Raw genomic sequence first — 23073 nt, forward strand, 5'->3', positions numbered from 1 at the left:
GCAGATGAAAAGTTGTAAAAAAGAGAAATATCACAAGAAAAGCGACGCACAACCATTGGACTTTAAGTGTTCTTTTGCCGCGTCGATAATAGCAGGGTTATGACTGCGAAGAATCTACAACAGCTGTACATAAGGAGAAAATGCAAATACTGTCGCACTTTGACTCCTCAAAAATTCATTTAAATACCTGTTTGAAAATGTTGCAAGAAAAATATAATATTCATTCTTTTGTAGGCTATAACCGTTCTATATCCGTCATTCATCATCAGCCGATAGCGAAACTTGCTAATGCAAAAATATGTAAAATTGAAATTAAAGGCAACTTAACCAACCAAACCAGTCTCATATTTAGCCAAGACTTGCATGAGCTAGCCAAAACCAGTTGTTTGTGATGCGAAAAACAAAACGTGTATTTTATGAAAAATGTGTTATCAGCAAGCAAAGAAAAGTGCCAAATAACAATTTTGATACTGGAGAAATTACTAGATGGTACGAATGAAAAAGAAACGAATTAACAAATCGAATGTTAGTATGACAGAAGGAGACTATTAACAAGTCTTTGGAAAAATTTCAAGAAGTATTAGAGAAATGTTGAAAACATCTATTTATAAGAACATAATTATAGGCTATACTATATGTATTAGGAAACCTAGTAAATTGAGCATTGATTTCATAAATTGATATAAACAGAATAAGGCTATGATTATTGTAGAATGATTAATCACCAGAAAAACTATTATTGTACTATTTTACAATATTTTCTTTTCTTTTAATTGTTAAAATAAAGCAGCATTGCATTTAAGTACATTTTCTACATTAAAAAGAAATAACTACTTGTAAATTTAATATATATATAAACAACAACAGTAACTCTCACAATTGCATATGACCTTCTCTCGAATTATGATGCCGAAATAAGCACTTAAAGCCGGATACTGTACGCCAATGAAATAGTACTTAACTGCAATTCAGAGTTCATTTAGAGGTCATTTTATTGTTTGATTTATTCTAAACTGTTTGTTTCATATTTAAATAAACCAACTACTTATTTTCCGTTAAATTGACTGAAAGGAAAAGGTTTACAAGTACTAGTATTTATTAATTATCAGATATTTCTCTAAAACAAGTTACACAAATCACGTTTACAAACATATTTAAATGTTATTATATAATATATATATATATTTGCATTTGATTAAAGACTTATCAAACTTATTAAAACTGGATAAATTCTTGTAAATAACATTTAATGAAAATACAGTTAAGCATCTTAATTTTGAAATGCCCTCTTTTACTTCTTAGCTTTAACAGCACTTCATAACCGATTCCGGAAGGATGAAATTTAAGTGTCATTAAATCTAATTTAAGAGTTTTATGAATGATGGAGATCATTCAGATCATCTTAATTCATGAGATGATATTTTTTCTGCAATAAATGCAATGCAATTGTACTTTAGAAGTTATTTAAAGTTGTAAATATTTTAAATGCTTTTAAATGCTCAAATGAGTCCATTACCATTGAGATCTAAATTTGTTTGGAGGCACCGAGTACAAGTAATCTGTTAATTGAAAAAGATAATTCTCTCCGTAATAAACATAGTAAAATAGGGATCATTTCAGGAAGAATTTTATAAGATTTAGTGGTGCAATCATGTTTTATAAGAATCGTTGACATGCTTTGTATACATTGTAAACTGACACATGTTTATATATATATAATGAGAAATTAGATATTGTTTAAACTAAGAAAACTAATCTTGTTACCTCTGCATCTATGTGTATCGCTGATTATTGTAAAGCCAAAATAAGGTACGTAGATCAATAAGTATGCAATGACTTACAATCCCGGGATTGTTGGTTTGATTCCCGGGAGAAGAAATGCCCCCGTGTCAATTGATCGCAGATATTGTCTCTAATATTAATGGTCATTTGTGTTTAACCGCTGATTTAAACACTATGAATTGTAAGTTGTCGGCCACTTCCGGGGAATTTGGTAATTACAGTTAACTACTTATATAGGAAAGCTGTTATATGGAAAGACCGTCAATTTATGACCAAAATATATTGAAAACAAACAACAGTTAACATATATTCAAACTTCTTTCCTTAGAAATTTCTAAATTCGGATTAAAGCCTGACCGTAATTTCTTAAATCATAAATAGTACTATTAATGTATATTTCGTACAAAAAATATTTTTGTTTATTAGCAATCTCATTCGATTGAAATTCAAAATATATTTGCAAAGAAGATTGAGTGCCAAAGTTTTATAACTTTATCTTCTATCAAAAACCTTGGTAGCATCTGTTGTGGTTATTAAGAATATACTACATGGTTCTAACAAAAAACATCATGTAACCCACCATGGTTTCTGACACGTGTTTCAAAGAAGACATGTGAAAAATGATAACATTTTTTTTTTCAATTAGCAATTGATGTATTAAGATTAAATAGAAGAATATCCACTGATTGGCATACTCAAGTATGACGTCAACATTAATTGTATTGAATTCTTAATTCTAAATTCTTCTCTATAATGATGTTTACATTACAGCATTTAACCCCGGCGTTTTGGAAGATTCCCATTCAACACACTTGCAACTGTTTGTATGTTATTCAGACTAACGGCATGTGATGGGTACGTTCTGAGTGAAATATGTCCTGTATATGTCCGCGGTATATTGTCGTTATCAAATTCATTTTAAAGTAGTTGCCTGTTTATTTTAGTAAATAAGACATCTTTGCTGTCTTTTTTAAGTTTCATCTGAATTATTTTGTATTTCAAATTCATGATTTGTCGAGTAGCTGCCTGTTTCTTTTAGTAAATCAGATATCTTTGCTGTGTTTTTTTTAGTTTCATCTATGTCATTTTGTATTTCAAATTCATGATTTGACGTTAATGAAAGACAATTCTATTTAACTATTTTAGACAACAGTATATGTTTACATGAAATGTTCGCTTTCAATGCTTCATGTGATTTTTCGCAAGTACATCCGAAATAATATATGTTTTAATATTTCCACAATTTCAATAAAGCAATGCATTAAGTTTGATTGACAAAATTTGTAATCTGGCAGATAAACTCATAATTCAACATACACCAAAATTTTTGAAAAGAACAGCGATTTTTGGGATATTTGAATGTTTCAAAACACTTTGAAATGGACGTAAATGTAAATGGTTTCTTTGTTTACAAGACCATATGCCGCTTTTTATAGAATGACAATAAATGTCTTAATTAACGTAACATGATAACAATCGTATGAAAACATCTGCGAATGCTTCTTAATTCAAAATTTCAGTACCGCCTATGAACAAGTTCAATCAAACCAAATTTGCATTTTCCCAATTTTTGCCGTTTTATGCTTTCTAAAGGGATTTTGTTTGCTGTTTGTGTCGTGTGGAGTGGAGACCATACAAAATTGACATTCAATCAGAATGTTATATTTTCGATCCTTGACGATCGATTAGCACGATATAATAGTAACTCTATCTCAAGTAAACCTTCATGATCAAGTGGTTCCTCTTGGATGTCGAACAGGAAACACTAGAGTTACACGCATTCATTTTTACTAAGCGACGATGAGGCTGTAATGAATGTTCCACTGTCAAACATATTTCTCCTTGAATACCATGACCTTGCACAGGTTTGTGCTAGATATTACCAAAGTCTGGATAAAATGTGATACCTCGGAAGCATAAATCAAAACAAAATTACATGAAAATTGCAGACTAGTTTGATTGAGTCTGTACATGGGATAATAAAAACACCCCCCACGCTCCCTACCACCGGGGACGGAACTCAATAAAATGATAGAATCAATGATTAAGAAGGACCAGAGTTAATTCACCTTCAGAACATTTTTCTCAGTTCTTCCAAAAACATTGATCGACTACTTAAAAGAATTAAACATGTATTCTAAGATTTTACAAACTCATTTTATAATCTTGTATAAACCTTTCTTAGGTCTAATACTAGTATGTTAACAATTATAGTATCCGGCGCGGTATGCCAGTTTTGTGTCAATGTGCCATTAAATGCAAACAAACAAACCAAAACTTATGGCTCTTTCTTTTTATTTTATTCTAGTTGGATATTTCAAGTATTTCTTACTTGAAAACTGTATAATCAACGTTATGATATAGTGCCTGTATTTTAAATTTGTCTTTTGACAACTAATTAGTCACCTCTAATCTTCCTTTAATATTCCACTTTTATTTTGTTTTGCCCATTTTTACCTCGTAAAGGGACACGCATTCTATAATATGGAGACCATGCGTCCCTATTCAAGAATGGCACTGACGCGTTTAATTGGATATTCCATCACAACACCGTATCGGTTTCTTAATTCAAAATTTTAACATTTCATATTCAATGTTGAATTCTCCTTAAGCCGATGCCAGGGGAGTTGTGTGCTTCCAAATCGCATTGGGGCACCTTTAGAAGTCTCTTTATCTATATAAAAATCAGTCAAATATCACAATTCGGGTCTTGCTTTGAATGTATCTTATTGACAGCTGAGGCATAAACATATTAAGTATTATTGAATATAATACTTTGGCTTAGTATGATGAGAGAAGAAATGTCAGACAAAAGACCAAATACCAAATGAGTTTAAGAATGAGAAAAAGATTTATGCATTTGTGTTGGTAAGGTTCGTCTATATCTCGATTGATAAAAATATACAGTTTGCTACAAACAAGTCTCAACGTGGAATATCTGTAACTACTCTCATTTAAGATCTTTTGTTTCCCATATAAGGTGACGACCATGTTGTTGCTTTAACCTCCACTGTTATTTTAAGTACACTTACAAACCCATAAAGCGTTAAATCATCGTAACAAGTTACACCTTTGCCTGGAATTCAAACTGCATCTACAACGCCTTCTAACATTAAGGGGAAGATTGGCATTCTATAAATTGACACAAATCCGACACAACCACGGGATATCGTATATGTAACAATAAAAGCGCCGGACATTGCTAAAAATTAAGTATTCCTGAATGGTCCAGACATCATCAATGGCAATACGTTGAGGCCTAACATAGGAAATACATTTCCGTATGACGTATACCTTGGAACCATATATTTTAATGGAGTAAGCTAGATACAGGAAAATGGGTTATGAAGACATACATTTTTGAAACAATGGAAGATGCTATAGATATGGTATCAGAACAATGACGCAATGGTCTCGTGGAGCTTTATGTTTATAAATAAGCTGTCATTGACTTAAAAGATAACATTATGATCTCGATAGACTTAATACAACTTATTTTTATAGACTTTCATCTTATTATGATGTTGTATCAGTAACATCAAAATCCGGAATACCGTTTCAGTATATTTTCCACCAATCAACATTTTTTACAAATCAGATATATAACGTTTAAAGTTTGAGGAGCAGCAGTTTAACCTTTGCTGTTGAAATGATTATAAATGAATATTTTTTTAAAATGTAATTTATTATTTTTTTTATTCAGGTTCCGACAGCAATGCATCGCAGCGGGAGGTTGTTGTATATCGGAAGAAAAAACAATACGCTTTAATTTTTTTCTACACTGTTTTTAGTCGGTAGTAGGTTTTTTCTGATTGTATACATTGTTGATGGAGACAATAGTATTTCAAAATCTTGCTTTTTTATTGCTTGTTTATGATTTTGAAATGTTTGAATAACGTAATAAATTAAAATTTTGATGAAATAACACGCTATTTTTACAGAGGACAATTACGCCAAAAGTTTACAGTAAAACGTAGAATAATCGTTTTTTTTTCTAATCAAAATTTGTGTCACTTAAGTACAGTTTGTTTGCCAGTTTTAAACCCCTTGCAGCTTTTTCAATTAAGTATGACTTAAAATCGAATTATGTTTACGATAACGGCATACTTTTCTCTCATTCTCTCAAGAGTTTAATAAACAAATTAGAAATGCAAATTAGATTTTATTTTTTCCCTTTCTTAGAGTTCATTGTTTCTATTTAGTCCTAAGAAATGAATTAAAGTTTGACATTACATTAGCTGCAAATAGATGCATTTAACAAATTTAACCGACATTGATTATTGCAAAGGAAGTTGGTTAATATGAATGATTAGAGTTTAATTCTGGTTTTAAATGAATTATATTTACACAAATTAGGGTCACAATTATTTCTATATAATAATATCATAACAGCGCATGTAACTAAAATTATGTTAAGCACTGGCTAATCTTGTCAACGATTGACCATAAATAAACCAGCTAATTAGTATGTTGACATTGCATCATGCGGCGGCAGCAAATGATATTGCCTGTTTGCCTCACAATTTAGACATATTTGATGTTTTGTACACTTAAAAATCTTAGAAAAAATGAATAAATAAATAAATAAATAAATAATAGAAAACATCAAACAGATGTTAACATGATTTTACCACGGGAAACTTTTAAGTTAAATTAAATACAGATAGTTATTTTCCAGACAGTAAGTCAATGTCTGTAAAATGTTACACGAAAGTGCTTAAAACTGATCCTAAAATAGCGGCTATAAATACAGTGTTTATCGTCTATAATAATTAAAGATATAATACATTTTAAAATATTGATAATTTCTACTTAGTCTCCTTGTAAATATATAATCAACCTGTTTTGACTTTTAAAAAAATTGATATGTTATGTTTAAAGTTATAATAAGCACTATAAGTGGTCACAATATGAATATATATTATCGTTAGTTTTTTTTTTAAAAGACCCACTTAACTTGTCCCGTCATAGAGAACGCAGCCTAACTAGCTAATTCATTATCCTTTTTTTAATTCAAATAAATCATATTAAGTAATAATTTTGATTTACTGTAGATTTCAATAAATTTCTATGAGTAAAATAAAAAATAGTGTACTCAAGGGAGAACATATTTTATCTGTAATCACTAAAACTATGATCTTATAAAATGATTGATATGGTTGTCTTTTTAATCGTTGTAGATAGAAACTAGCGCAACAGATGCTCTTCGGGAATAAAATGGAAATGAAAAGTAAAATGAAAATAAGATATAGTAAAAAAATGAACAGAAACAAAAATAACGAAAAACATCGTTTATGTGAATTAGATTTGTTAAAATTGTTACTGAATGAATAATACTGGATTCGTTCAGACATTTTGATAGATAGTTTATCATTAAAATCGCCCTTAACCATTATGCACTTAGTTGTTTGGTGTTTATTTCTGTTTTTTTAAAGAATTTTTATAATAGAAAGTATTTATATGATCATGTTACTTTCAATGGTATCATTGTAAGTTTATATTAAAATCTACCCGCAAGTAAGATGTTTTTTTCCGAATCACACCAAGTTTAAACTGAGGTAAAATGATAAAAACATATACTTATATTAGACCTAGTCCTACACTTTTAATGTTATCAATGCAGTCTGCATATTTTAAATGGAGACAACAAAATCAATGCGGAGAACCAACATAACTACAGCTGTTTTAAAATATGATAGATATTAGAGTTATTCCCCTTTAATAAATATTATCTATGATAACCTGTTTGCGTGTATGAAAAGGCGAAGCAATATTTGTGATAAAACTATAAACATTGTGTAAGGATTATTCTGTTTTATAACCATATGATGCATCGTACTTTTATAATTATTTATATTGTACTTTTGTATTGTTTCATTTGTGGGTATCTTTGAAAATAATTTCTACTGATTTTAAGATTAATTCGTCGATTTTGTCACCTTTCGTATTTATATAAACCTTTCTATGTATCATTCTTATTTAAATGAAACATTTCAACAATAGCGTCTCCTTGTGACTGCGAGGTTTCATTTAGTGATTGAGGCATCAGAATTGCAGCCACAGTTTATCCGTGCGTGATCGTATAAGGCGACTAAATGAATCTGAATTTCTGGAGTCTATGTATCTCTTAGCTCCAGCAGATGAGGTGGTTTTGACTCCTGGTATTGTTTGAAGTTTGTAACACTCGAGGATACATTAACAATTGCGCTCTAGCGACAAGTCATGAAGCTATATAAAATATTTAAAAAAACAAAACAAATATAAACGGTTAAGTATTTTTTGTTTCTACAATCTTGTCGATTCTCGAAAAAGTTGTAACATTGACTGTTTCTGTTATTAAAGTCACATAAAAAAGCAGTAAACATAATTAAATGCTAAAAACAATGTATTATATTGTTGTTTCCTGTATGGTAGCAATGATTTTGTGCACTTGTGCATACCCTGTTCACTCTTAAGGAAATATATAAATACTTTCATGCAGGTATTTGGAATAAATGCTTTTTAATATTCAAACAATAGTCTTCATGCAGCAAAATGATACACTTTAATAAATTGTTGTAGCAATAATGATTTTGTGCACTTGTGCATACGCTGTTCACTCTTAAGGAAATATATTAATACTTTCATGCAGGTATTTGGAATAAATGCTTTTAAATATTCAAACAACAGTCTTCATGCAGCAAAATGATACACTTGAATAAATTATTGTTACAATAATGATATTGTTACTATTCGTATGTCTTTAATTTACAAATTTGAAACATCAATTGAATACTTATTACATAAAGTCATATAGAACAAAACTTTTCATATATCTTCAGTTATATTTCATATAAACTTTCAGAAATAGGAATGTAGTGCATTCAATTTCTCATTTTCATGAGAATGAACGGTTTCAAATAAAATAAATAAATCTAGTCATTTGTTTATATCACTTTATCACAAAACATATTGTCCACTTCGGTTGATCACACAAAAGCATTGCATTAATAAGTCATCTTTTATACCCATAATCCATAAAAAAGTTTAATATTTTAGTAGAAATAAAGAAAAAAAGAGACAGTTTGCAATGGTCAGTTCTTACTTTAATACCTTACTTTAATATCTGTCAGAATATTTTTTATAAGTAGTTATTTCTTATTGCTTATTACTTAATTAAAGCAAAACTACAATTGAATTTAACTTCCATCTGTTAGATGTGAAAATATAAATAAAATAGGACGGCGTTTGTGAAGTTTGACCACCTTGTTTCCATGACGAGTTTTAGCAGACTGACGTCTTCGCCTCTTGCGAACTAGAATCATTTTTGCTTTTTTATCACAGCCTGTACACTGAATGAAAAACTGTAGAGTGTTTTTATTTGTATCTAATACATTTTGTATTATATCCTTTGGAATATTTAGTTTTAGAGATTTTGTTTTTCGTATCTTTGACTTCACAGATGTAATTATTTTATCTGGTGTTCCACTTTTTGTCAAGTTATACACACTTATATCAATTTCTTTGAAATTCTTCTTACGTCTTTGTCTTTTCTTTCTTCTTGTATCAATATCCCGTGTTAATTTTTTGTTTGTTCTGGACTTTTTCAATTTAATTCTCACAAGAAGGTTTACATTATATACTTGGATATGTTTTCCATTGATCCTGTTGAATAAACTAAATTGGATAATGTTTTCATCCGAAGAGTTATCTGTAAAAATAATTGTAGGTATTTTATAAAACTATGAACACTTTTAATATGCTATGTATAAACGATGTGCACTAATTATATACCAGTATTCAATGAAGAATATATATAATTTATGAATTTTACTTAGCTCAAAGATGACAAAATATAAAAGGAAACTTTAAATATTTTGATGTGGTTCTCAAAAGTTCTTTTTATGATACAAATGCCATAAAGAATGACGAATATTTTCTAGGAAGGTGATATTTATGTATACCAGGGTGATACAGGAAGTATCTTCTGGGGAATATTCTCTAAGAAAGTGATACTCTGGTACCCATGGGTGATATAAGAAGTATCTCCGGGGAATATTCTCTATCCGAGTAAAATTAAATCAGAACATCAGAATACAGTAAGGCTATTTGAGGTTTCTATCTAAAGGGATATGTTGAGGTATAAATATTGTAGAAAAAATGACATTATGTTGACATTGTATGTAGTAATCAGAATATTCAATAATACATATGATATAAGAAAATAATATACAGCTTGGTTTTACCTTACATGTCAATAGAGGCAATGGAAAGTGAAATACCATTACGGCTTAAGGTAGTCTTACTGCAATGCTCTCCCGCGAAAAAATCCAACATCGGCCAATATAGTAATTAATCAGTGATTTCCGGATTGTTACTTTTCACGATGTTCAGTATTTAATAATTTTAACCGTTTATAACCGGAATTTAGTACACAGCAATGAATGAGAAGTGATTGTAAATAATCCAAGCATTTTGAAAAAAAAATCTTCCGGAAATAACCGATTTGCTACGATATTTATGGAACAATTTGGTTGGAAAGCATTACTGTAAGACTACCTTTAGTAGTATTAGACTTTGGTGTTACACAATAAGAACCATAAAAAGATTAAAAACGACATGACGTATAACTTTATTTTATTGTTTTAACGTACCTGGCGGTTCAGAGTGATAAGATGTTATGTCGGTAACTTTGTATTCACTCACTTCATCATCAGTATCCTTACTTGGCATTGATTTGTGTATAGGAGTGCGCGTTTTAGGATCGTCTGATTTTCCAAGATTACGTAGAATTTCCTGTTTAATCAAAGCAATATGCGGTAGAGGTTCAAACTGATGCGGTGAAAGTGCTTTTCGTGGTGCCTGCTGACGGATACTAATAGATTTCCCAATCCACAAGTGAAATAAAAGTAGAAGAAATGGCGTTGATGTAAAATCCATTCTGAAGTAGAAAATGTGTTTTAATGGATTAGGAATACATTAAAATCATTAATTGTCCGACAAAGTCACAGAAAGACCAACAAAAATAAGTCAAACATGCGTTATTAAATAATGTTTAAATAACATGAAATTTGCTTATGTTATTACTGTCAAAACAATCAATATCTAAGGACCACAATGGAAATAAGAGATGAAGTTCTCTATCTTGTGTTATCCTTGGTATGCTGTTTTTGATATGGTTCATTTCTTATACATTGATATTTGTTTTTATTGTTTTATCATGTATTGGATATGTTTTACCATGTTATTGCTGAATACTGAAATCAATCTATCTATCTAGTAAGAAATTATAGATCTCGTTTGTATTCATCAGAATTTGTCGTTTCATATGTTCTATTTTATTCACATTATAAATATATGTAAATCAATAATCTTTGTCTATGGTATTTATAGCAAAAGCATAACCTTCGTTCAAACATCTAAAACCCCAGCTTCTACTAAGATGATTTGAGCAACTGTCCTTTGCCCAACATGTATGTACATTACCAAGACATGTTTATACTATTTCACAAGTGTCCCAATGAAAACGCTCTTATACTCTATACTTGAATTTATAGCAAATAAGCGTAATACCAAATCAGTAGGTATCTTTTCGCGTCCGTTTTATATTTTAATGAACAACATTTTTTCCATAATAAACAAATATTTTCCTAATCTAAATCAGTGATAGAAAAATTGACAGGATGATATTAATCAGAAATGTTTAGCAAATTTATATGTGGTTTTACTTTATTATAGAATAGCCTTGAGTACTTATGTACTGGTGCAGTAGCTTTTGTCAATGCATTCTGTATCGGCGATTTTGTTTTGAAAACAGCAATGTTCACTGTCACTATAATTAAATCTATAACCTTGAGCTGTTACCTATTCTAGCACTTAAAAGGTTTCAATAACATGACAAATTGCCTTCTTGTCATGTAATCAATAAAATCATGTAACCAGATTATTTCAGTATTCATTCATGATATAGTTGTAATTGGACACAGCAAAACAGACATTTGATTTGAGACTTGTGCATTATACAGCGTCACGGAAAATATATATATAACACATTAAGCGTTTTGAATTTGTACGATTTACATTCACTTTAAACATCAATATTACCATCTCCTTACCAGAAAGCTTTTCAAGTTTTGTTGTTGTTTTTTAGTTTTTACATTCTTTACTTCAACTTAAAGTTTTAAAGTTATTTCAAATTTCACTTGTTCAGAACTATATATATTTCACTATTTGTTTTCTTTAATAATACATATTCATAGATATAACATGTTTTCTTATGATCGTCGATGAGGATTATTCTACCTGGAATTCTAGATTTTTTTTATCAAGATAAATGTAAGAAGGATACATTTTGAACTTCGAAATTGCAATAAAGAAATTTAAAATATGGATGCAATTGTAGAATAAGTGATTTCAATCCTTTAGAAATAATTTAAACTTTACTTTGCAAAATTTATTTTGGTAATTCCAAATTATTATTTATTAAAAAGATCATTCATTATTGTTTCTTACATTTTACAAAAAATATTTTTTTAAACACTTTTTAAAAATTCCAATTCACTATTGAAAGACATTAATTCAAAGATCGGAAATCATGGGGTTTTATTCGGTGTGTGATCAATTAAGTAAAAAATTATGACAATAACGAGCGATTTTATGAATGAATGTAACCGATAATGCAACTAACTCGGAAGAAAAAGAATGCACAACACCAACAATAACAAAGAAATAAGGCATTTCTCCTGAATTTCTTGCCGAAATGCTTTAATCAATATGAAAATAATACTGAAGCAAATAGATAGATAACTTTAGATCGTAGTTTTACCATATAAAATACAGAATATAATTATAGTTTGCAAATAATTAAATGCACATTGGCTTGTCCGGTAGTTTTCAAAAATGTTATTATCTTTATTTCTTAAAAGCTTTTTACATTTGGTGACCTAATACGGTTTAAAATAATAAATAAATAAATAAATTAATAAATAAATAACAAAAAAACCCAACAAAAACCACCTCATAAGCCTGATCAATCTCTTGTGTTCCCTGTTTTGTTGGTAGTTAGTGTAAAAAGTCACTTAGTATTCTACATGGAAGTCAAAATATCACTTAGCTTATTACATTTTAGTTTCTATCGGTGATAGACATCTAATATGCTTTCAATTTATTAGTTGAACATTATTTAACACATGTTTACCTCTTCCGTCGGACAACATTATTCATTTTAGAAGTAGTATGTACCTTTTAATATTTTTTCCTTATTGACTTGTAATTAAACACGAAAAGGAAATGTATTAAAAAATATATTTCCACATATTTACGATCAAACTTGCGACATACTTAAATAACATTTATAGTTTCCACTTGTACATTAGGGCCTTTTAAGAACTTAGGACACAAAATGCCAACAGAAACATATGTATAAAATTATGCCAATTAGGAAACGTTTGAATGTCCAAAATTGTAATATTGATGTTATTGAAATCATTAAAGTATACTTTAATTTTTTTATGTGAAATATTAATTTTCATACTACTATTTCCATACTAATTTTTCGAACGTAAGATAAAAATTAACTTTTATATTCGTGTCACCGAACAACATCATTTTGCTTTTTCTGAACATAATTAAAGCACAGGGCAAAAAATAAATGACACAATTCCATTCATAAAAAGTTCATGATGAACTTAACAATGCTTCTCACATATAATATAAAAGCATTGACATTATACAAGAATGCATTAAAATTATTTATCTGATCGATGGCATAAGAGATTTTATAATCATAACATAATCTCCACCTGTATTATTAGAGTAAACGAAAGAATGTTACGGAACTATTCCAATAACTTCATATGTTAATCTGACTGCGAGAAAGAAATATGGCAAAAAATTCGGCATGTAATCTCTACAGCGGAATGTTTTTACAACCTGCAGCAGTATCATGACCGGTGCATCAGCAAGGCATTTTGTTGTTGGTTATGTTGTTGTTGTTTGTTTTTTTTCGTGCTGAATTAACATTTGTCAGAGTATTGAAATTAATGAAATGTAGATATTTACTTACGTTTACTAAAGGTACATTAAAAAATGATATTGTTAATTTAAAACAAAATAGATAAGTGTGAATTATGAACTATTTTTCAAGTTGATAAAATTTACAAGTACAAATATGTCATTTTCATTTTTATAAACAATTGTGTGAAGAATATTTTTTTTCATTTCATAACAGATTGAATAAAATATTATCAATGTAAATATTATTAAATTTTTATCGAAGACGAACAATAATGGTGATTTTAACCGTTGATAATATTTGTAACAGATAATAAGCAATATTTTGTCAAGTAAAATAGATTGAAAAAAAATCCACTCAAAACTGTTTTAGATGAAAATACTTAAGAACATTGATTGAAATAACCATCGCTTAAACCTTACCTCCGCACACATTTCTGTTTCTATATTTTCGATTTACTTTTTATTTAATATATTTTTAATTTTGTTAAACAAACCAGATATTTCAAATGAATTTAAACTAAACAATTTAAAAGAAAAAATAGTTCCAATGGTTATAATGAAACAATTATACCTTTAAATTGGAAATTTCTAAGTATTCCAAATGTTGCTCTAGCATATGTTCTGAATTATAAGGCTGGTATAGCAAGAAAACATTATTAATACAAATATATTTCCAAACGATCGACTCTGAAGCGCAGATTTCGAAGAACATGCCGTTTTATTTATTGAATGATTAATTCTAAAAACTTAATGACAAGTCTGCGCATGCTCCTACATCATAACATGATTAATTCAAGTCACTGAAAATACCATATTACAAATCAGGAACAAGTTATTGTTGAGTCAAAATAATGTAATTATGCGAACAATAACGCTGCGTCAACATCCGATAAAATAACAAAATCCCCCTCTTAAATTACAAAATGATATATCAAAACATATATGTCATATAGTTATCATCTGAACAATAATTTAGTATTTGAACCCATCTGGAATTAAAATTCTCATTATTTGAAAAAAATACAATACATTCAGCTCAGCATACTTATACAAACACATATAAAGAGCAACGGCTGATTAACTCATAGAAAACACATACGCATTTGGACATAAAAAAAACATTTATTTAATAATTTTGAATTTAAAAATGGCTCAGTGTCTTTAAAAGTGATGGAAGGCGAATGGTATGTTTGCATATGTTTTAAAAACGTGCACATCTTTATATTTGAGTATTTTTCCAGATCAATTAAATGTCACAAATTCTTACTTGAGAATATTTATCAAAGGGGAAATGTATAATATTGTAAATGACGGCAGGAATAATTTACTATCCTACCGAAGTTTATTTTTTATTCATGTACTGTATATGCCTCTCTTTAAATATTTGATTCAGAACAATATTCTGGATGATAGCTATTCACAAGACATATTTAGATACTTAGCTCAGAAAAACACTAGTTTTTGTGATACATTTGTTGTCGCGAGCGAATATTTCGGATAAAACATGCTTCGGACAATCGCGATCCTCCTACCATATATAAGGTACACTACTGAGTTTCAAAGCCTAAAAAAAACATGAAATTTTGAATTTCTTACGTAGATCAGCTGGAACATTTAAAACAGAAAAATATACAAAAGATAAATAAGAAATATACTCAGAAATAAAAAGACAATCATATTTTTGTGGTATTTTAGCACGTTTTAAGTGAAAAGCGCAGCAACGCTTTTAAAAGTTTTGGTCATTTTTCACAATTGGTAAAATCATTCTGGAAAAAAGGTGTGAGCTAATGATCTAAAATTTTGCACACAAGTTATTGGTCTAGACCTACATCAAATGGAACATTAACTAAGTGATTTCCTTTAAAGTTTTCAACTTATTTGCATTTGAACGTATATTGCACCGGGTTTTACGGTCATCTGATTTTTACATGACAAATGACCTTAATAGTGTGGGTGTGCCGTAAAACCAAACAAACAAAATGCATGACTTGTGTATAATATGCATGTAAAATACCAGCACACCTACTGGTAAGTAAGTCAATTAAATATTAACATATAAATTGGAAAACGAAACTTGCCTTTCTAAATGGAGCGATTCCTACAAATACAAGCATGAATTATTCAATATATTATTGTCAGATGTAGATCCAGCTATCTCATTTCTGGAGAACATGATATATCCCTTGATGTTATAACATGATTGTGTGTCTTCGCTCCGCGCCCCCGCCATTTTAACTTGTTAATTATCCCCCGCCGAAAAGGCGGCGGGAGATATAGAAATAGTCTCTGTCCGTCCTTCCGTCCGACATTTTTGTCCGGAGCATATCTCAAAAAATAGTTAAGGTATCAACTTGAAACTTCATAGGTGGATATACCTCATTGAGGAGGAGTGCAGTGCACAAGAATGATAACTCTACCCTGCATAATATTTTAGTTATTGCCCTTTGTTATTTTTCAAAATTAATTTTTGTCCAGAGCATTACTCAAACGACCTTTGAGATATCAATATGAAACTTCATAGGTGCTTAGATCTCACTCAGGAGGTGTGCATTGCACAATAATGATAACTCTATCTTTCATAATTTTTGAGTTATTGCCCTTTGTTATATTTCATACTTAATTTTTCACCTGAGTGGAGCATAACTCAAAAGTGTTTGATATGTCAACATGAAATGTCATAGGTGGATATATCTTATTGAGGAGGAATGCTGTGCACAAGAATGATTACTCTTCCCTATACAATTTTTGAGTTATTGCCCTTTGTTTTTTTTCATACTATTTTGTCCGGAGCTTATCTCAAAAAGTATTTGAGGTATCAACTTGAAACTTCATAGGTGGATGGATCTCATTGAGGAGGAGTGCAGTGCACAAAAATGATAACTCTACCCTGCATAATTTTTGAGTTATTGCCCTTTGTTATTTTTCAAAATTAATTTTTGTCCAGAGCATAACTCAAACGGCCTTTGAGATATCAACATGAAACTTCATAGGTGCATTGATGTCACTCAGGAGGTGTGCAGTGAACAAGAATGATAACTCTACCTTTCATAATTTTTGAGTTATTGCCCTTTGTTATTTTTCATACTTAATTTTTCACCTGAGTGGAGCATAACTCAAAAGTGTTTGAGATGTCAACATGAAATGTCATAGGTGGATAGATCTTATTGAGGAGGAATGCTGTGCGCAAGAATAATAACTCTTCCCTATATAATTTTTGAGTTATTGCCCTTTGATTTTGTTTACTATTTTGTCCGGAGCTTATCTCAAAAAGTATTTGAGGTATCAACTTGAAACTTCATAGGTGGATAGATTTTACTGAGGAGGGGTGCAGCACACAAGAATGATAACCTACCCTGCATTATTTTTCAGTTATTGCCCTTTGTTATTTTCAGCCATCAGTATTCACATAGGTTTCAAATCTGTAATCACTTCAGCCATCAGTTTTCATTACCAAAAGACCTCTTAAAATGGAATTATTCTGCTCTACTACATAAACATTCTTCCAATGAGCAAACACATTCGGCGGGGGATGGCCATGATGACATGGCTCTTGTTCTCCACTATTTGGTTGGCGTGGTTGCGGGGCAAAAACACGATTGGCACAAATCAGCCACCATATTTTTCATGTTGTTAATCGTTTTTTTAACACGATGTGACTAGAAATGATTTTTATAGATTTATATTCCACTTGATGTAAGTCTTGACCAATAATTTGTGTGCAAAATTTCAGATCATTTGCTCTTCCCGTTAATGTAAAAAATTGGATATTTTATGTTTAAGGCCCATCAAGCCTAATTTTTATTTTTGAGATCTTTTTTTCTATTTTGTGACTTACAGAACACTTCAGTGTTGTTATATTTTTCTGGTCCTTCGGGATTTCAACACTTTTCAGTATTGAGGATTGAGTATCGCTCAAGCCGGTGCTAGGGGGTGTGAGGGATGTTGTACATTTTTATTATCCCTCATGTACAGACTCAATCAAACCGAATATGCAATTTAAATGTTTTTAATGCTTCCGTGGGATAACTTTTTTCCAGAAAATTGTTACAGTTTCGCAAATGGTTATATAAATTGCTTCTTTTGCCTTTTGACTTTGCCAATAATTTGAAAACATGTCAATAACGTAACTCTATGATATAGCATTCTAGATCAACATTATAGATGGCAGACACAGAACGAAACTGTAGAAAATCTTTATATCAAATAAACGAACTGGCAAAAATGATACCTCAAATATTGAAAATTCAATATATATATATATACGAGTCGTAAGATGTTCGAAATAAATGTCTTTATAAGTGATCTGTTGAAATATATATATAACAACAAGGACAACATTTAGTTAGTATAAAATTAATTTGACCTTCAAGTTCTATGCTAAAGAATTACTGTTTCCTTTGATTTTCACATAAAGTACTTGCTGACAGATTTTTACAAACCACCAATAAAAACAGTACCACTCGTAAAATAAGACAGAAAACGTTCATTATACTTAATTATAAATCAAATAAGATAGAAAACATGGTATTTATTATTCTTAATTATAAATCGCAGTTCATTAATATAAATTTGTTTGGAAATCATTATTTTTCCTGTCTGGCATTTGGTGCAAGAATTGGTCAGCCAATCACAATTTGGAATCATTTTACAATCGTTGCGTTTCTTACTGTTTGAACATATCAAATTTTAGTATTGTTGAAGATCTCTAAGATTTATTGAAGGGTAATTTATAGTTGCAAATATAGGCCACTTAACTGATTGATCAAGATTCAAACATATTTACAACATTCTTTATCCCAGACAAATGCCTTTGTGTCAAATCTTGCTATCAGTAATAGTGTAATACTTTCAAAAGTAATGAAAGATACGAACATTGACATTTATCTTATAACCGAACCTGATAATTATGTCACGATAAATGTTATATTATATCATAATCTCCGGGTATGATCTTATAGCAATAAATCAATCATCATAAGCCATTAGTGATAATAAATGTTTATTATACACAGACTCACCGTCTGTTTTTTTATAAGACACATCTTTGCATCGGTACCGCCTACAAGCATTTTTTACATTATAGCATCTGTATAGCAGACATTATTTTAATTGTGTATGTTCGATTTAAAGTGATGTTATGCCCATCAAAGGGTATATAGTGAGTGTACCGGTGAAAGACAAAATAAGTTACATTTTGCCACAATTCCTTTCAATCTTATTATTAACTTCTCATTATCAATAAATAACACCAAGGTCCAAAGATTTCTATATTATATATTCATCGGAATTTACCTGTAACGTTCATTTGATAAAAAGCATGGGCAGTCTTTTCATATCTATTTTATCCTAAACATTTTTTGTTGGCCATTCATCATTATAACATTTAATCTCTTGAAATATACAGTCAATTCAACTCAACTTGACAATTAAAAAATGAGCATAATGTCACTTTAATTGTGTATGTTCGAAAATACAGTAACATCATTTGATTACATAAATAACATGTTATGAGAAAATATATGATAAATGAATGAGAACTGTTTCCATAATAAGATACAAGAGGTTATATCGAAAGATGCCCTAGATCTGCATCACGCCCTATAATATACATAGAGGCAGTTACGATCAGTGCAGCTAGGTCAAATAAACTACATCGTAGGCTATAACAATGTAACCTTGTTGCACGGTTAACAGACTTGCGTCATAATGCCATTATAACATATACCTACTTGGCGTTCTCTTCCAATAGGAGGATTAAAAGAGATTAGCCGGATAAAAGAGATAATACTAGAAAATAATAGACAAGTTCTACCTAACACATAAATATAATCTAGTGGTGTACGTTTATTTGCAACAGTATAAAACTGATTTTCTGGCAGGGCATTTCAAGAATGTTTAAAAACATTCATACTTGCTTTTCAGTAGATTTTTTTCTTTTTAAATTTACGAAACAAAATGTCAGCAAATGTTGCCTAAATGGTTATAATTGATTAATTCTAAGACGCTTCGATTATGTCTTTTAAACTGGAAAAACATTCTTTTAGTGCAATGTACGTTTTTATAACACATGCATTTTAGAAATTTAAAGACTTACAATTAAACTGTTTTTATCTTTCTTTTACATGTACAATGGCGTTAATTCCTGACTTAATTAAGTGTTTGTATTCGTAGTGGGACATTCAGTACAATTGAACTTTAATCACGATATGATGCTGTATAATCCGCCTTTATTTAGATTGTTTTACAGAATGCGTGCATTTATTTGCTATTAGGTTAAATATTACATCGAATTCTACAAATTCTGAGAATAAGAATATTTTTTTTAAAAAAAATGACAGATATTATAAACGTTCTAACAAAACATGTTTACGATGGAAAGAATTCTCATTTCGTGGAATAATCTACTGAATTTGATACGCTTGACAGCATACACTGTAATACCATTCAGACCAACACACCTTAATAACGGTGTTTACCGCTCGTTTTCTTTTCTTGTTTTTTTATGACAATTAAATTTTTGATACCACGTTATAATAAAATGGAACAGAAATCGTGGTTATATTCAATTTTGATTATGTTTAATTTTTAAATTATGTTTTTCTTTCGTCGCACCAATACTATAAAAGTCATATCGAGGCTTCACAGCTTCACCCCTTGATGGAGACCTCAGTTGCCCCTAGGAGCATTATTTCAGGTAAAAAGTTGACCCACCGACTTATGCGCAAGTTCGTGTCTGAAAAAAATCCACGGAATGGCACTAGATGTAGGGAAGACTAAAAAAAACATTGAATATTCATTCATCTGCAACATTCTATATCGGCCATTATCGGGTATTCAAATGTTTGGTGAAAGAATTTCAGAAAGATAAGATATATCTGTACGTTAAACTGCCTAAAATTAAAATTTAATACTTTATAGTTGGAGGTTTTGAACATTTTTTTCCACAATGATTGTTTAGTAAGACTTTCCTGAGAATGTTAGAACTTTTTTTTTAATTCATGGAAAATGTAGATAAAAAGTTCGATTGCAAATAATAACTAGAGGATGCTTTTGTAAAAAAGCGCATGTCTCCCCCACTGCTGAGAATAACTGTGAATGGAAACAGGAATGGAAATGGAGATAAGATAATGTAAATACCCGGTAGTCACTTCAATGAAGGCTGTCTATGGATGGTTTCTATTGTTAAGGTTGTATGAAATTGACCAACGGTCACTGTGACCTTGACCTTTGACCTACTGACCCCAAAAACAATAGGGATCATCTGCTCTATAAGACCAATCATCCTATGAAGTTTGAGGGCTGTAGGTCAAAAGGAACTCTAGTTATCATCCGGAAACGAGAAATTGACCAACGGTCACTGTGACCTTGACCTTTGAACTACTGACCCCAAAAACAATAGGGATCATCTGCTCAATAAGACCAATCATCCTATGAAGTTTGAGGTCTGTAGGTCTAAAGGAACTCTAGTTATCATCCGGAAACGAGAAATTGACCAACGGTCAGTGTGACCTTGACCTTTGACCTACTGACCCCAAAAACAATAGGGATCATCAGCTCTATAAGACCAATCATCCTATGAAGTTTGAGGGCTGTAGGTCAAAAGGAACTCTAGTTATCACCCGGAAACGAGAAATTGACCAACGGTCACTGTGACCTTGACCTTTGAACTACTGACCCCAAAAACAATAAGGATCATCTGCTCAATAAGACCATTCATCCTATGAAGTTTGAGAGCTGTAGGTCAAAAGGAACTCTAGTTATCGTCCGGAAACGAAGAATGGACGGACGGACTGAAGGACTGACGGACGGACGGACTGACGGACGGACAGGGCAAAAACAATATGTCTCCCCCCGAGGTGGGGGAGACATAATAATAATAATAGAATGAAATAACTTTTTTGCTCTATATCAGTTTTCATACAATGTATTGAAATGACAAACTTGCACGTGTTTAAAGCAAACTAAGGATGTAAATTAAAAGCTATAATTGCCACAAATTCTTAAATGCAGTATGGACGATCTATACTACTGTTTCACCTTTGTTTTCAAAGTCAATATTTAATACACTGATTTGTCGAATTTTTTTACAGGCCGTAATCAAATATCTGTGATAATGTATCTAATTTTGTACAAAGGAATATGTTTAATGTATACTGATACTATTAACATTGTTATCATATTTATAAATATTAGCATTCAAACTAACCGCTGTTTCATCATATTTCCATATTTTCAAAATATTTCCTTGATTTTTTCCAGACTGTATATCATCACGTATCACCATTATCAACGTCATACTAATTTCCACATAAATTTTCTTTGGCAGGATTGATGATTTAACTATGTGATATTTATTCGCAATGAATTCTAGGATAAAATCCATTCAGAACTAATCTTTGACTTATCTCAAATTTTGATAGGCTTATCATTTAACTAGCAAACTCTAAAATTTCAGGGTTTTTTTCTGACACTTTTATTTAATTTTTATGTTCAATGTAAACTAATGCAAAATGCATTACCATACAATGTCCTTCACATTGAATAGGTACAATAAGGTCTTAATGAAATTGACATAAAAACACCGAATGTCTACATAACAACAATAGGTGTGGAAAAAAAGTTATCTGTAGATGTAGAAGTTATTCTTCGTCAGGGAAACATCAGAAGTGTCGATTTGGCTACTGTTATTCGTTAACATGTGAAATGTTTTATAAACAAATAACTAACAATTCAATACTGGCCGATCTTATAACTGATTCTATTAAAATGAGTACATCATGGGACAGTTTTGAAGTATTTTAAAGTTAAACTGAATCGAGATTAAGGAATTAGTAATGTAATGAATATTCTTAATCAGCTTAATTAGCATTGACCATTTACTAAGAATTAAAGCAAATAGTCATTATCCTAATTTTAATGAATGTTGCATCACTAGCGATGAAGTCACCACTGTAATCATTTGAAAATATGCATGAAATCCAGTGTAGTCTACATTCGTATTTTAATGAAATATCACAAAAATGTAGATGCTGTCAATATTCGTATATTGCGATCTAATTAACATACGTATGTAAAATTATAACATTTCCATCAATATCATTTTATACGTATTGCAATGAGATGATTCATTTTTTCGCCTTTGATTTAGATACCATTTTGTTTTAATAAAACAGGCAAGATTAGTGATCAAGTCGCCATTTTTCTTGTTCATGAAATATTGCAACAATAGCGATATTGTCATTAAAATTTACAACAATGGCGAACTTGTAACAATTCGTATTTCAATGGTTTACGAAC

General features: G+C 30.3%; 1 protein-coding gene across 1 annotated transcript; it reads right to left on the minus strand.

Annotated features, from left to right (window-relative positions):
- Positions 1-8062: 8062 nt before the first annotated feature.
- On the minus strand, positions 8063-14513 carry LOC132744560 (uncharacterized). Its single transcript, XM_060733313.1, has 3 exons — positions 14348-14513; positions 10416-10702; positions 8063-9472 (listed from the first exon to the last, which is right to left on the minus strand). The coding sequence occupies exons 2-3, from the start codon at positions 10699-10701 to the stop codon at positions 8961-8963; spliced, it is 798 nt and encodes a 265-aa protein (XP_060589296.1). The 5' UTR covers position 10702; positions 14348-14513; the 3' UTR covers positions 8063-8960.
- Positions 14514-23073: the final 8560 nt, after the last annotated feature.

The sequence above is a fragment of the Ruditapes philippinarum genome, unplaced genomic scaffold, assembly GCF_026571515.1.
Source record: "Ruditapes philippinarum isolate M1 unplaced genomic scaffold, ASM2657151v2 ctg809_1_1_1_1, whole genome shotgun sequence".
Lineage (NCBI taxonomy): Eukaryota > Metazoa > Mollusca > Bivalvia > Venerida > Veneridae > Ruditapes > Ruditapes philippinarum.

What these genes read in the sequence shown, in the direction of transcription:
- LOC132744560 (XM_060733313.1), bottom strand. Translation starts at nt 10,701, where the DNA reads ATGGATTTTACATCAACGCCATTTCTTCTACTTTTATTTCACTTGTGG. An exon ending in TTATCACTCTGAACCGCCAG is followed by an intron (nt 9,473 to 10,415) that starts GTACGTTAAAAC and finishes TTATTTTTACAG; the next exon opens with ATAACTCTTCGGATGAAAAC.